The sequence below is a fragment of the Corylus avellana genome, chromosome ca6 (assembly GCF_901000735.1).
Source record: "Corylus avellana chromosome ca6, CavTom2PMs-1.0".
NCBI classification, from domain to species: domain Eukaryota; kingdom Viridiplantae; phylum Streptophyta; class Magnoliopsida; order Fagales; family Betulaceae; genus Corylus; species Corylus avellana.
Window position 1 is genome coordinate 4,147,244 of NC_081546.1, and position 15,203 is coordinate 4,162,446.

Genomic DNA, 15,203 nt, shown 5'->3' on the forward strand with positions numbered 1-15,203 from the left:
GACTGAAGCCAAAAGTTATAAAGCATTTAACACCCTTCAATTACATGTTGATACGCGTAAAAAGTTGTAAAAGATTGGAAGTGGACTTTTCTTCAGATAAAACAGATATGATAATGAGCTCCAGAGTGGTAACCATTTCAATGAACACAAAAAAACTGGTATTCCAGACTTGGATCAATAATACAGCAAATAGTGCCATATGCAAAGGGCTGTCTTGGGTCAATTAATTCATGCATCAGCCTCTCAAGTAGATCTCACTGGAATCACATATCAAGGTTTGGGGTGGCGACCCCACAACAGTCAACCAACAAAAGAGGAAGAGAGATCAAAAAAGTTCTACCAAAATCCCAACTTAATTTGTCAGATATGTCATAAATAATAAAGATAGTAATGATAAGAAAGGAAACGGAAAAGTACTGTCAAAAAATCCTAAGAATCTCAGGTCTTCAAATCCCATCCATGCCAACTCTGCAGCCTAAAAAATTCCAGCAATGAAGATGCCACATATAACCCCGCTAAATAAACCAATAATTTTGGAGAAAAACCCGGAAACAATGACAGCTCGTCAAGCCCTGTAAAACATGGGCTCACAAACACATATAATGTATTTACCCTTAAAAAAACCGTTGTGTTTAAGCATTCAGTGCCAATGACCCAAGCTGATCACTAACACCAGACTCTGATGCAGCTTTAACAAGGACTTCCATTGCCTCAGCCACCTTCCGCTTCAGGGCATCTGGAGACTCTAAGAGATGAATTACCTCTGATTGGTCCATCTCCAGCAACATCCCAGTCACTTTTGCGGCATTGTTGGGCTCAAGCTTCTCCACATGGGGATACAGGTGTTCACCCAGCGTCTGTGATTTTAAGAAACAATAAGTACAACAATTACCTTCCACAGTTAATGAATTCCATATTCAATAAGTCATTTCAGTATAGACGTTTTAATATTTTATTTATAGGCCCCAATCTAGAATTAACTATTTCCATTTAGATAACCCTTTCTGGAACAGGGACCATTATGGCCATTGTTATTGATTGACTGATGAATTGTTGAATGGAGGGGTGCTTAAAATCAGAAGCAATCAATAGTGATAAAGGCACATATTCATTGGAATCTCAAGATCTCTAAACCCTAAACAAATCATCTGTGTTTTGTGTGTGTGTGTTTTGAAGTAATAAATATTGCAATAAAGGACAAACTCCAATACATGGGACTATACAAGAAAAACATGCAAAAGAAAAGACGATTGCAACAATAATCTACAACTAGCTATCAATAAGTCAAACAACAATCCTTAACAAATCATATCTCATAAGCATTATATAAGAGAAGAATAACTTACAGCTCGCTGATTCTCTGGGCTAGCTGAAGCCAAAGATGATAAAAGTGCTGACATATGCATTTGCCCAGGTCGCTGGACATCAATAGGAGTCGCTGGCATTCCAGAACCATCAAAAGACAATGGCATCACTGGACCCACAGCACCTTGAGGAACAGATGCATCCATGCCACTTCGAGAATTTCCCATATATCTGAAGCCTTGGTTAGAGTTACGCTGAAGTAACTGAATTTGAGAAGCGGATGAAGAAATATTAGGGGTGAACAACGAATCATTACACTACAAAGCTTCTAAAGACTATCCATGGATGAATCCATTTATCTTGCTCGGCGAAGTCATCATGATACAAATAGCAAGTTATTAAACTATATTTACAAAACATCAGAAAATACAAAACCGCAAATTTAGACTATGAAAAGATAAATAAATAAAACCCAAATGAGCACCCAGGATGAGTAAATGAATACTGATAAAAATGTCTTCAATCTATCTATAAAATTTTTGGTTTTGTGTTTCTATCACTTGACTAACAAATTAAGAGGAAATATAAAAATCGAGCCCCTCACTACCCCAACCCAAAAAAAAAGAAAAGTTGAATCAAGATTTACAATTAGTTATTTGATCTCTATCAAAGCAAATTCCTAGTTGTATATAGTGAGAGAGCCATGCAATCTCAAAGCTCTAAAAGAAAATGTATTTGAATAAAAAGAAAATGTTCACTGACATGACAGCCAATAAGCAATAATGTGACCTTTAGATAGATAAAATGTGACGAACCTAAATAAAGAGGGAAAAATGAAAAGAGGAAGAAAAAAGGTTAATCATATGACCTGCTGCTGTGGCACTTGCTGAAGGTTTCCACCTCGTCGCACACCCATCCGCTGACCTGGCTGTCCTTGCCGCTGAAGGTGGTATGATACAACATAGTTTGGGGCAACACCTGGGCGCATTCCAGGCAAGAGTTGCTGCTGGAAGCCATAAGGCTGAGGGGGGAGCATACCAGGGTTACTTTGACCAAAATACATATGTTGCGAGGCAAATCTAGGTGCCCCAGGATGAAATCCAGGAATTCCTGGAGATAAAGGTGCCATGCCACCAGGTGCTCGGATTTGAGCAAAATGTGCCTAGAAAACACACAGATAATTAAAGTTGTCATTCGCCAGGGTTGACACATATGACAGAATGAGAATATAAGTGATGTCACCAATTTCTTTCATGATAAGCAGCGAAAGGCAAACTTGTTTTTTATTGTAACTTACATACATCCAAGTACACAGGAAGTATACAAGCTAGAGAAACAACACCTAACCAGAAAAAGACAAAAAGATCAAGAAAATCAAGAACTCCTAGACCAAAAAGTATGGGGTCCAAAAATCTGTCCGCTCCGGCACTAACAACTTGGCAAAGAAAGACATACACATTTGAACAGGAAGACAGATTCAAAATCTAATTTTACATAAATGCTTAGCAATTACAGTGTGTCCAGCACTACTTGTGTGATAATAAAAGCAAGGGGAAATTACACTTCACACCTTTTAAACTACCAACCCCTTTGGCACTTAGACCAACAAACTTTAAAAAGTGACACTTGACTTTCAAATAATACCACCCTGTTACAAATAAACTCCTCTGTCAACAATTGGCATTAAAATGGATGGAAAAATAGTCACATATGCCACACGAGACTATTTTGAATTTTTATTCCCAAAATGCCCTTAAAATATTTTAAAAAAAAAAAACAAAAACAAAAACAAAAATTGTTGTAAGATTGACTGCAAATTCAAAAGTGTATTTTTTCCTAAAAACAAAAAGTTGCAAGATTGACTGCAAATTCAAAAGGCAGGCACCCTTTTTCAGCCGACAACTACCTCAGTTAAGACCTACCTTAAAACATTGGCATCAAAGGTGCACAAAAATGAGCAAGCACCAACTGCACTTTCAAAATGAAGAACTATTTTTTTTCCAATATGACCAACAAGATATGTACAAAGAAAAATCACCTGAAGCCGAGCCTTCCTCTCTTCTTTATGCTGGGCCACAGCAACATAAAGAGGTTTCCGTCCAATCATCTTTCCATTCATTTCATCCAACTGAACAAGAAATAAGAAAAACAATTGACACGTGCTTGAGATAAAGACTGGGTGAGCAATAGGTGCAAAAGGAGGGTCTGCAAAGCAGCCCTAGAAAAAAGAACTAATAACTCACAGCTTTAGTAGCTTCCTCTGGTGTAGAAAAGGCCACAAAACCAGATCCCTTGCTGTGACCTTGTGGATCAAGCATGACCTAAAAGAATTATATAAAAACAAAGCCAAACTAAATGTTAGCACTTGAAAACAATGATCATAATTGACTCGGAGAGATGTCCGACCAAGGACCAGCCAGGACAGTAGGGGGAAAATTTACTTCACTTGAGCAGAATAAATACCTTGCATGACGTAATTGTTCCAAAATTAGAGAATAACTCCTTCAGCTTATCGTCATTTACGTCATCATCAAGATTTTTCAGATATAAATTAGCACCTTGTAATTTTTCATATCTACTAATTCTCTCCTGTTCAAATTTGGCCCGCAGCTGTGCCTCCCTTTCTGCTTTACTTTGAGCCCTCCCCACATATAAAATCTTCTCATCACTAACAGTGGCCCCATTCAACTTCTCAACTGCAGCAGCAGCAGCATCTGGGCTCTGGAAGTTTACAAAACCAAAACATCTAGACTTCCCATTTGCATCTCTCATAACAACTGCACTAGTGATTACACCATAGGGGCCAAAAATTTTCTCAAGGTCCTCATCAGTAGTTGTTTCAGGCAAATTTTTCACATAAACATTAGTGAACTTAGGTGATCCATTTGCTTGAGTCCTTTCCTGACGTCGAATAAAAAGTCCAACATAGACCTTTTTATCATTTATTAGCATGCCATTCAATTGTCTGATAGCATTTTGTGCAGATTCCTCATTATCAAACTGTACAAATCCATAACCTTTCGACTGACCATTGTTATCGACTGCCACCTTGCAAGAAAGTACAGCCCCAAAAGCAGCAAAAGTGTCCTGCAATGCCTTGTTATCTATTGATGTGTCCAGGTTCTTAATAAAAATGTTGGCATATCCGCTTTTTCGGATGCTAGGATCCCTATGAGAAAACATAATCCTGATTGGCTTCCCATTGATAGGAGTAAAATTCAAAACCCCCATAGCATGAGCAGCTGCAATTTAAGTAACCAGATCAGGGTCACTAAGCTTGTCTGCAAAAATTAATTTTGAAAACAATAATGACAAACAAAACAAGTATCACACACAATTGTTGTTAAAGCCTGATCAGATTATTAAAACACGAAGGAAATTTTTATAAGGGAAAATCATATTTAGCCCCCAATTTTTCATCCAATTTGGATTTAATCCTTAGGTTTCCAATTTCAAGAATAAGGTCCTCAAATTTTGCCAAAGTTTTAAATAGGTCCCTCTATCACTTTACCGTGCGTAAACTATTTCTCATCTGCCGTGTGTATCTCATTTGACACGCTAGCATCCGTGTTTAGCCCGAATGGAGTTCAACTCACCCCAAATGATTTTTGTTTTTGTTTTAATTTTCTCTGCAGTTTAGTGAGTCACTAGGTAAGGTAAGGATTATTTAGCTAGTGGAACATTGGTTTAATTTTGTAACCAGAGTTATATGGTCTGGATGAAGGTCTTTTCTTTTTTCATTCCTGTGTTTAGTGTTTTGGTATTTCAGCATGACCCGAGAAACCAAAATCTCAGAGTTCGAGTTCTCCTTTGTTTTATGGTAGTCATTCTGCTACTCATAGAAAATGGTGATTGTTCCTTTCGTACTAGTCCACCAAACTATAAGAGGTACAAAGTTTCTGCTGCTCGTGACTCTCCACCAGGAAGTGGACCATTTGCTCCACGAATCCAGTCTACCAAGGATGCTTGAGCGATAAAAATGTTTTGACATCAAAGGAAGAAAAAGTGTTCGTTTCAGCTGATCATGAGAATGGACTTGAATCTGTGAATGTTTAACTTGTAAAAATGCAGCTAAATGACGAAGATGGTTTTTGTTTTTAAAGTTGGGTCTTTTGTTTTTTCTTTTTTCTTTTATTTTTTTATTTTTCTATGGAAAATTTGACACTTTATGATATTGCATTGATATTGGGCATTAACATGGACATTGGCATGTCAAATGAGACACACATGATAGATGACAAACTGTTAACTTCAACACTAAAGTGAAAGGGGAACCTATTTAAAACCTAGGCAAAACATAAGGACAATATTTTTAAAATTAGAAACCCAAGGACTAAATTCAAATCATATGAAAACCTAGGGCCTAAATATGATTTTTTCCCTTTTTTAAGAAATCTAAAAATTTGATTCTTGAAAACAAATGCATAGAATTTAACATGATAAATCTACCTTAAATTTTCGTATTTGTATCAAATAGACATAAATGTATGAATGTATAGATGAAAGTTCAAAAGCACTGATCCAGAAGCTCAGTGGTCAACTAAGCCTGTTTCAGAATTACAGAAGTAGTGGAAAATATTGGCACTTGACTATAATTAGGTTAAAAAAAAGAGTAAAGCATAGAGCACTATAATAAGTTAATAACCATGACAAGATCTAGGAAACTCATTCCTTCAAATAAATGAACTGCATAGAGCATATCCCATATACCAAAGATTATTTTTCTGTGTGCAGAATCCATGATCAAAAAAATAATTAAAAAAACAGTTATAAAAATATGTACATATTAATTTTTTTACAATTCATCTTAAATACGAAAAAAGACAATCAAGTTCAGGTCCAAGCCTCAACAAATTTATAAAAGCAAGAATCTCCTAAAGACTGCTTTTGTATAATAAAGGCATAAAAACAAAACATTTAAATATTCTTTTTTTTTTCTTTCTTTCTTAATTGCCAGCACAAATTAATTACAAACAATTTATTTCAATGAGATAAGATTCATATATCAAACTACAAAATATTCCCTAAAAGAAAAGATAAGAGAATTTTTTCAAAAGACTTAAAACAATTTTTCTCATAAAAATCACATTAAAAAAAATGCAACCACAGAATCTACCTTAAAAAGGCAACCTTTAAAGCTCCAAAATTACAAAACCAAAGCATACACTGATCATATCAGTGTCACTATATCCAGACAATTACGAAAACATAAACCAAAAAACAAAAATATTAAATTTAAGAAACATACAAACGAATAAAAATTCACTGAAAAAAGTAGTACTATTTAGAAGACCCCCCCCCCCAAAAAAAAAAAAACACACATGCTTACAAAACAAACACAAAATTCTAACAAAATCACACGTTAAATATGCAATCACAGAATATACCAAAAAACGCGACTTCACATAAAACACACACAAGCTTCAAACTTACAAAGGCAAAACAAACATTGATCAAACCCAAACACAATGGTCAGATACTTAAAACCAAACACTAATATCAGAGACCGATTAAAAAAACCCGCATATCCATACAAATACACATTCATAACGATTAGGAAAAAACAGAAGAAAGAATTGAATACGAGAGAACGATGGCAATGGGGGATGGAACAGTTACGAACCGTCCTGAGCGTTGCCGTAATTGACATAAGCGTAGCCGAGAGAGGACCGCCGATTCTGATCCCTGCAAACCCTAATGGACACCACCTGACCCACCTGCCCGAACACGTCGAAGAGCTTCCCTTCGTCTACGCTGGGGTCCAGATCCCCCACGTACAGCGACAGGTTCGCGTGCATCGCCTCCGCCGACGCAGGCTGAGAAGCCACCACGGGAGCCAACGGAGCCGAAATCGCCGCTGCCATTGGTATCTCAGAAAAATAAACTCGAAAAAAAGAAGGTTTGATAAATAAATTGTTTAAAAAAAAAAAGAAAAGAAGAAGAACAAACAAAAGATAGGTTCTTAGGGTTAGGGTTAGGTTTGTGATCCAATGTATAGAGGAAGGAAAAGCTACGGGTTTCCCTCTTCTAATACGGTGAGGATTTCCTTTTTTTTTTTTTTTTTGGTTTTGTTTTCCTCTGCAAATAGAGAGGGGAAGCGAGAGAGGGAAAGAAAGAAGGCGAGGGGAGAGATTTATACACGAGAGAGGGGAGTGACTTGAACCGGTGCGTTTCGGGCATCGTAGCGTTTAAGGAAGTGCATGCCTAGGTGATGACATGGCATTCGACCATTGTACTTGTCTCCCGGGTTAGGGCGCTTTATGTCGCTCTCAGTTTTCTTTTTTTATTTATACGCAAATAGAAAAAATAATAATAAATTCGAAATTAGTCTCAAAATAGTTTTTTTTTTTCTTTTCTTAAAATTTTATGGATTAGTTTTGAGTTGTTTTAAAAGCTATTGATTAATTTTATTTTTTTTTCTCAAAATATATATATATATATATATATATATATATATATTAAAAGTGATATTTTTTTTCTAACAAGCGATTTGACTTGTGTTTTAAGGAAACAAAATCTTCAACAAATCAATAGCCAATTTTCTCTTCTTCTTTTTTTATAAAGAAATGATAAAAGCACAATTTTTTTACATAACTTTAGTCCAACTTTTTTTTATATGGTCATTTTTTAAATAAAAAATAAAAAATATTTCTTAAACAATAAGATCCTATGTGATCCTTTTTTTATTTAAAAAAATGTCTTTTTTTTTCATAATAATGAACTTTTTTTTTAAAAAAAAAAAAGACCATTTTTGTGAAGAAAAATATATTTTTTTAAAAAAAATACCAAAAAAAAAAAGAATCACATAGGATGTCTTATTGCTTCAAAATTTTTTTTATATTTTTTATTTTGTTTTAAAAAAATAATAAGAAAAAAGTTGGGTCAAAGTTGTACTAAAAAGTTGTGCCTTGATAATACATTTTTTCTACAGCCACAATTTAAACTCAACTTTGGCCTAACTTTTATACCAAATTTCTCTCTCTCTCTCTCTAGTTTAAGGCTCTCTCTACTCCACATGCATTTTTTTTTTTTTTTTTTTAACTTAAAGAGAAAAGTTGGGTCAAAGTTGAGTTTAAATTGTGCTTTTATCATTTTCCTTTATATATACCTTTTTGATTGGTTAGTTTTATCCAAAGCGAATTGGGAATACAAAGGAAAGATAATATTCAAATTATATATAATTCTCAATCGATTATGTTATTTTTAACTATATTTAAAAAAAGAAAAACAGTCACAGTATGATTCAATGTCTTTTACATATAGAAATAGAATCAAATGTCATAACTACTCTATAATGTGATAACGTGTCTTCTACTTCCAAAATAAATAAATTATAATTTAAGGAAATTAGTTTTTTAGATTAAGAGAGGTACTCTGTCTCTATATAAAAAGTATATGGATTCATTTATTAAACTTTTTGTTTTATGCCTTTTATTTTTTAATTTCAAAACAAAAATATTAATAGACAACTAGAACACAAACATTCATAAAACTGTGAAAAAAAAAAAAAAAAAATCGCTTTTAAGTCAAATCATAACAATTTTTCAACCAACAAAAAAATAATAATAATAACACCCCAAAACACATAATTCCACCAGCCAATTGAAAAAATTATTCAAACTATGACAAATAAATAATTTAGGGCATGTTTGGCATTGCGTTTAAAGGGCCTAAAAGTACTTTTAACACGCAAAAAGTTGATTTGAATAAAAAAGTACTCGTTTGGTAAAATAAAAAATAAAAGCGCTTTCAAGAGTCCAAAAAAATACTCATTTGATAAGCCTAAAAGTGCTTTTAACATTAAAAAAGTCGGTTTGAAGAAAAAAATATTCGTTTGGTAAAAAAAATTAAAAGTGCTTTCAAGGGTCCGAAAAGCTTAAAAATGACCCCCCCAAAAAAAAAAAAAAAAACATTTTTGACAAAAGCTTAAAAATAAAGCATTTGCCCAAAAGCTTTTTTTTAAGTTAAAAGTTCTATTTCTTAAACGCGGCTTGTTTGGGATTGCATTTGAGTGGCCTAAAAGTGTTTTTAACACTCAAAAACTCCGTTTGAAAAAAAAAAAAAAAGTACTCATTTGGTAAAAAAATTAAAAGTGCTTTTAAGAGTCTAAAAAGCCTAAAAATAGTCCAAAAAAAAAAAAAAAACTTTTGGCAAAAGCTTAAAAATGAAGCTTTTGCTCAAAAGCTCTTTTTGACTTAAAAACTCTATTTCTCAAACGCAATCTCAAACAGACTTTTAGTATCTAAAACTTTTGGCTTAATTGCTATAATGCACTTTTGAGACCTAACCAAGTGTAGGTCTTTTTTCTTTTTCTTTTTAACAAGGTAGCTCAAATTTGTTGATCCACCTCAAGTTGATTAGATTATTTGTCATGGCTACTTTTTAATAAGGGTACAGGGAAAATGATTGATTATTTAAGAAAAAATTTGATTGAAATTGGTAATAAGGCACATGCCCATCATGATATAATTTCCGTATAAAGAAGAAGGAAGAGAAATAACATTACACAATTTCGCAATCATCTACATGCATTATGTTTGGTTTTCTAGAAAGTGGGTAAGAAAATAAGAGGAAGAAGAAACCAAGAAAAGAACTCTCAAGAAAGGAGGAGGGGTGGAAGGAACTTCCTTTTCTTTTCCAATTTTGTACAAATTGGGTAGGCTGAATTTTTCTCAAATTCAGTCTCTAAAAGTAACATATGTCATTTAATGTGTGAAAAGTACATATTTTCTTAAAAAAATATGAAGGTTTATTACCTTTTCCTCCATGAACTACAACACATTTTCACTTTACCCACATGAACTACCAACTCTACTGCTTGACCTCATGAACTACCATTTTGTACCGAAAACCCTCATTTCGCCAGTTAAAGGTATTAACTCAGACGGTGAGAGTGACAATATATTGTAGTTCATAGGGGTAAAGTGACAATAAATTGTATGTCATGGGGGCAAAGTGACTGATAGACCGTTTGAGTTAACGCATTTGACTGACAGAATGAGCATTTGACTGATGAAAATGAGGTTTTGAACACAAAATGGTAATTCATGGGGGTCAAGCAGTAGGGTTGGTAATTCATGGAAGCACAGTAAAAATGTGTTGTAGTTAATAAGGAGAAAATGTAATTATCCCAAAATATTATGTGCCTCTCACGTGCCTTTTTAATAGGATTAGTAAAAAAAAAAAAAGTTGTTTCTCATATGTTAAAAAAACACTTGTCCCTTTTAGAAATTGGGTTCTTCAACCCAACTTTAACTCATACCATTAAGCTACTCTTTCGGGTCAAATTTTTTCTTTTGTTATAGTTAATGACCTTTTGTCTTTTTTTCTAAGGTAATAAGCTCCCCATGGCCATGGACCCATGGTAGAGCTATCATGTTGAGAGCTAATGGGTTTAAGCATTCTACAAACCCAAGCCCTGAAACTAGGTCCAATAAGTCCACATGGCACAGGCCCAAACTAAGCAGCACCTTAGTTGTCAAGTCCAAGAATGTGCCATTATCCTCAAGCTCAGCCATTCAACTCTATGCCACGCTAAGACAATTGCAGAGAAATTTTTGGGGTCAATAATATGTTTATATTTTTCTACAAATTCAATAAATCAATCATTATATTTGTAGGGTTCACATAAGTCCACAAATTTAATAGTTGATTTGTAAGATTACTTCTCAATGTTAAATATTGCATTTTCATTTTGCGCTCATTCAATTTAACTGACAAGATCTTTTTTTTATCAGTTCTTAATTCAAAAGTTGATGAGCACAGTCATATCGGCTTAGTTAAATGGGGGTGAAATAGAGATGTAGTATGTAACATTGCTATCAAAACTATAAATTTTACCATTTTCTTATATTAAACAATATATAATCCAATATATATAACAAACATAACAGTAATAACTAAGAGAATGTAAATCCTAAGATATCTAAATTCGTGACAACTTAAATTTCAAGGCTAATTGTGACAAGTGGCATTGCTAACATGCCAAAAAATTTCATCAAAATCAAAACTCTGAAAGTATCCCTCATTTCCTTTCACCAAATACTCTCCCCAAATCGTGCGACGTCCCCTCCGGCCACCTCCGTTGACTCTCCCTTGCTTTTGAGGACTGAGATACCAAAAAATACTTAGAAATATATTTGCACGGGATGCAATAACCTTTTTTTTGGGCGTTCATTAAACTTGACAACAAGGCCCAAAAAACAAAAGGGGTGATTCGACCATTCTCTCTTACTGCCGAGAGGCCCGAGGGACCAATAAGATACAGAAATGGGCTTAGCCTACTGTTTCTGCATTTGAAGTCGTTGTCATTGTTGTGATATTCTTGTTTATTTCTTCCCCCTCGGTGCTTTTTAAAGTTTGGTAAGAGTAGCGGGTGACGATGTGCATTTCAATGGGAATTGAAAGCAATTGACTCGGAAAGTTAGGCTCAGCCGGTCAGCCCAACATTCTTCTACTTTCCTTTTCAAACTCTGCCACATTTCTGAAGTCTCCTTCGTTATTTCACTGTACTAGAATGTCTATGTTATCTAAAAAAAAAAAAGAAAAAAAAAAAGGAATTATCACTAATCACATACAATCAGATAGGATGAACGTTAATAAAATGGGTCATCGTTGACGTTATAAAAATGTTACGATCCCAAATTAGTACCCAACAATCTAATTAAAGATTTTTGGATCAGTGATTATAGCATGTTTGGAATTTTGTCTGAGAAATAGAGTTTTTAAGTAAAAAAACGTTTTTTGGCAAAGCTTTATTTTTAGGCTTTCACCAAAAGTACGTTTTGAACATTTTTAGGCTTTTTAAACCATTAAAAGCACTTTCAATCTTTTTTACCAAACGGGTACTTTTTTCTTCAAATAAACTTTTTAAGTGTTAAACATACTTTTAAGCCCGTCAAACACACACTCAAACAGACTCTTAATGAGATCCATTGTCTTAATGCCATTAAAATGAAAATTGTGTAACACAAAGAAAGTGAAGATTTGTAAGAGTCCAATTTCAAAGGTGTTGTAAATTAAAATGTAAAGAAACTTCAAAGTTTTGACCTTGATCTTTGGATTATGCTAAATTAATCTACAAGCTGGCCGGCTGTACTTATGTTTGGGACCAATGTTTTTATCTCACTGGTTAATGAAAATGAGACATCATGTTAAGACTTCCCAGGATCAATCAATTAATTAATCAACCGGCTGCTTGAGAATGTAGATGATATGTAGGTGTGGAGGCGGAGGAGCCAAGTCTTCCCCCACAGAGCCAGCCAGCTTCACGGATTCACGTGGGTATCTCCAGCTAAAATTCCAACCATCCATGACGCCTCACCACGTTGCACCAGATATATATTAAACTCAAGCAAATAAATATTACGCATGCAGCTTATTATAAAATATAGGGGCAAAATTGTAATTTTATTTTTTAAAAGACAATTTTACCCCTCCGATTTTCTCCTCGACAAAGATTCTCTTTTTTTTTTTTTTTTTTTGAAGTGCTCTTCACTTCACTTTTTTTTTTCTTTTTTTTTTTGAAGAAATAAGCGACTTTTCACAATTTAAACTCAACTTTGGCTTAACTTCTAGACCAAATTTTTCTCTCTCTCTAGTTTAAGGCTTTCTATACTCCACATGCAGTTTTCTTTTTTTAAAAAAATACTTAAGATAAAAGTTGGGTTAAAGTTGGATTTAAATTGTACTTTTATTATTTTCTTGTTATATACCTTTTTGATTGGTTAGTTTCATCCAAAGCGAATTAGAAATTCAAAAGGGAAAGATAATATTCAAATTATATATAATTCTCAATCGGTTATGTTATTTTTAACAATATTTAGGGTGCGTTTGGGAGTGCGTTTTTAAAAAAATAATCTGCGATTTTAAACCAAATCGCAATTTTATGGTGTTTGGGATTTCGATTTTTAAAACGCAAATTTTAAAATTGTAAAAAAATCTGCGATTTCCATAAGCTGATTAGATGGTGCTTATTTGAAAAAGTGCGAATTTAAAACAAAATCACGATTTCTATTAAAAATATATTTGACACAATAGTTACATTTTTTAGAGCGGGAATGAAAAAAAATACCAAGAATACCCACCTAAAATATATTAAAACCCTTCATTTCTCTCTTTTTCTTTTTCTTCATCCTCTCTGTCTCATTCGTCGTTATTGGTAATTTGGTCATGAAACCGCAATTATATGCTAATGTTATCCAAACACTCAATTGATAAAAAAGTACTTTTTAACATGTTTTACCAAACGCCTGTGCGATTTTAAAAAGTAGTGATTTTTAAAACGCAATTTTTATAAACGCAATTTTTAAAATCGCACTCCCAAACGGGCCCTTAAAAAAGAAAAACAGTCGGAATATGATTCAATGTCTTTTACGTATAGAAATAGAATCAAATGGCATATCTACTCTATAATGTGATAACGTGCCCTCTACTTCCAAAATAAATAAATTATAATTTAAGGAAATTAGTTTTTTGGATTACGAGAGGTACTCTGTCTCTATATAAAAAGTATATGGATTCATTTATTAAACTTTTTGTTTTATGCCTTTTATTTTTTAATTTCAAAACAAAAATATTAATAGAAAACTAGAACACAAACATTCATAAAAATGCAAAAAAAAAAAAAAAAAAAAATCTCTTTTAAGTCAAATCATAACAATTTTTCAACCAACAAAATAATAATAATAATAATAATACCCCAAAACACATAATTCGACCAGCCAATTGAAAAAATTATTCGAACTATGACAAATAAATAATTTAGAGCATGTTTGGCATTAAGTTTGAGAGGCTTAAAAATAGTTTTAACATTCAAAAAGTTAATTTGAAGAAAAAATTACTCATTTAATAAAAAAAATTAAAAACGCTTTCAATGGTCTAAAAAGCATAAAAATGACAAAAAATCACTTTTGGCAAAAACTTAAAAATAAAGCTTTTGCCCAAAAGCTTTTTTTAACTTAAAAGCTCTATTTCTTAAACGCAATCTCAAACAGGCTCTTAGGGTCTGTTTGAGATTGTGTTTGAGTGGTCTAAATGTGTTTTTAACACTCAAAAGGTCCGTTTGAACAAAAAAAAAAAAAAAAAAAAATTTGACAAAAACTTAAAAATGAAGTTTTTGCTCAAAAGTTCTTTTTGACTTAAAAATTCTATTTTTCAAACAGGCTCTTAGTATCTAAGACTTTTGGCTTAATTGCTATAATGCACTTTTGAGACCTAATCAAGTGTAGCTTTTTTTTTTTTTTAATAAGGTAGCTCAAATTTGTTGATCCACCTCAAGTTGATTTGATTATTTGTCATGGCTGCTTTTTAATAAGGGGACAGGGAAAATGATTGATTATTTAAGAAAAACTTTGATTGAAATTGGTAATGAGGCACACGCCCATCATGATATAATTTCCGTATAAGGATGAAGGAAGAGAAATAAAATTACACAATTTCACAACCATCTACATGCATTATGTTTGGTTTTCTAGAAAGTGGGTAAGAAAATAAGAGGAAGAAGAAACCAAGAAAATAACTTTCAAGAAAGGAGGGGTGGAAGGAACTTCCTTTTCTTTTCCAATTTTGTACAAATTGGATAGGCTGAATTTTTTTCAAATTCAGTCTCTAAAAGTAACATGTATCCTTTAGTGTGTGAACAGTACATATTTTCTTAAAAAAAAATAAGGGTAATTACCTTTTCTTCCATGAACTACCAATCCTATTATTTGACCCATGAACTATTATTTTGTACTCAAAACCCCTATTGCGCCAGTTAAAGGCATTAACTCAGACGGTCAAAGTGACAATGCATTTGTAGTTCATGAGGGTAAAGTGATAATGAATTGCATCTCATGGAGGCAAAGTGACAGATAGTACGTATGAGTTAACGCCTTTAACTGATGAAATTGAGGTTT

At 33.2% G+C, this 15,203-nt stretch overlaps 1 protein-coding gene across 1 annotated transcript; it reads right to left on the minus strand.

The window, feature by feature from the left end:
* Positions 1 to 176: 176 nt before the first annotated feature.
* On the minus strand, positions 177 to 7,381 carry LOC132184062 (polyadenylate-binding protein 3). The gene is made up of 7 exons (XM_059597545.1): positions 6,929 to 7,381; positions 3,769 to 4,547; positions 3,549 to 3,626; positions 3,344 to 3,433; positions 2,174 to 2,467; positions 1,347 to 1,568; positions 177 to 857 (listed from the first exon to the last, which is right to left on the minus strand). Exons 1-7 carry the CDS (start codon positions 7,167 to 7,169, stop codon positions 633 to 635), a joined length of 1,929 nt encoding a protein of 642 aa, XP_059453528.1. The 5' UTR covers positions 7,170 to 7,381; the 3' UTR covers positions 177 to 632.
* Positions 7,382 to 15,203: the final 7,822 nt, after the last annotated feature.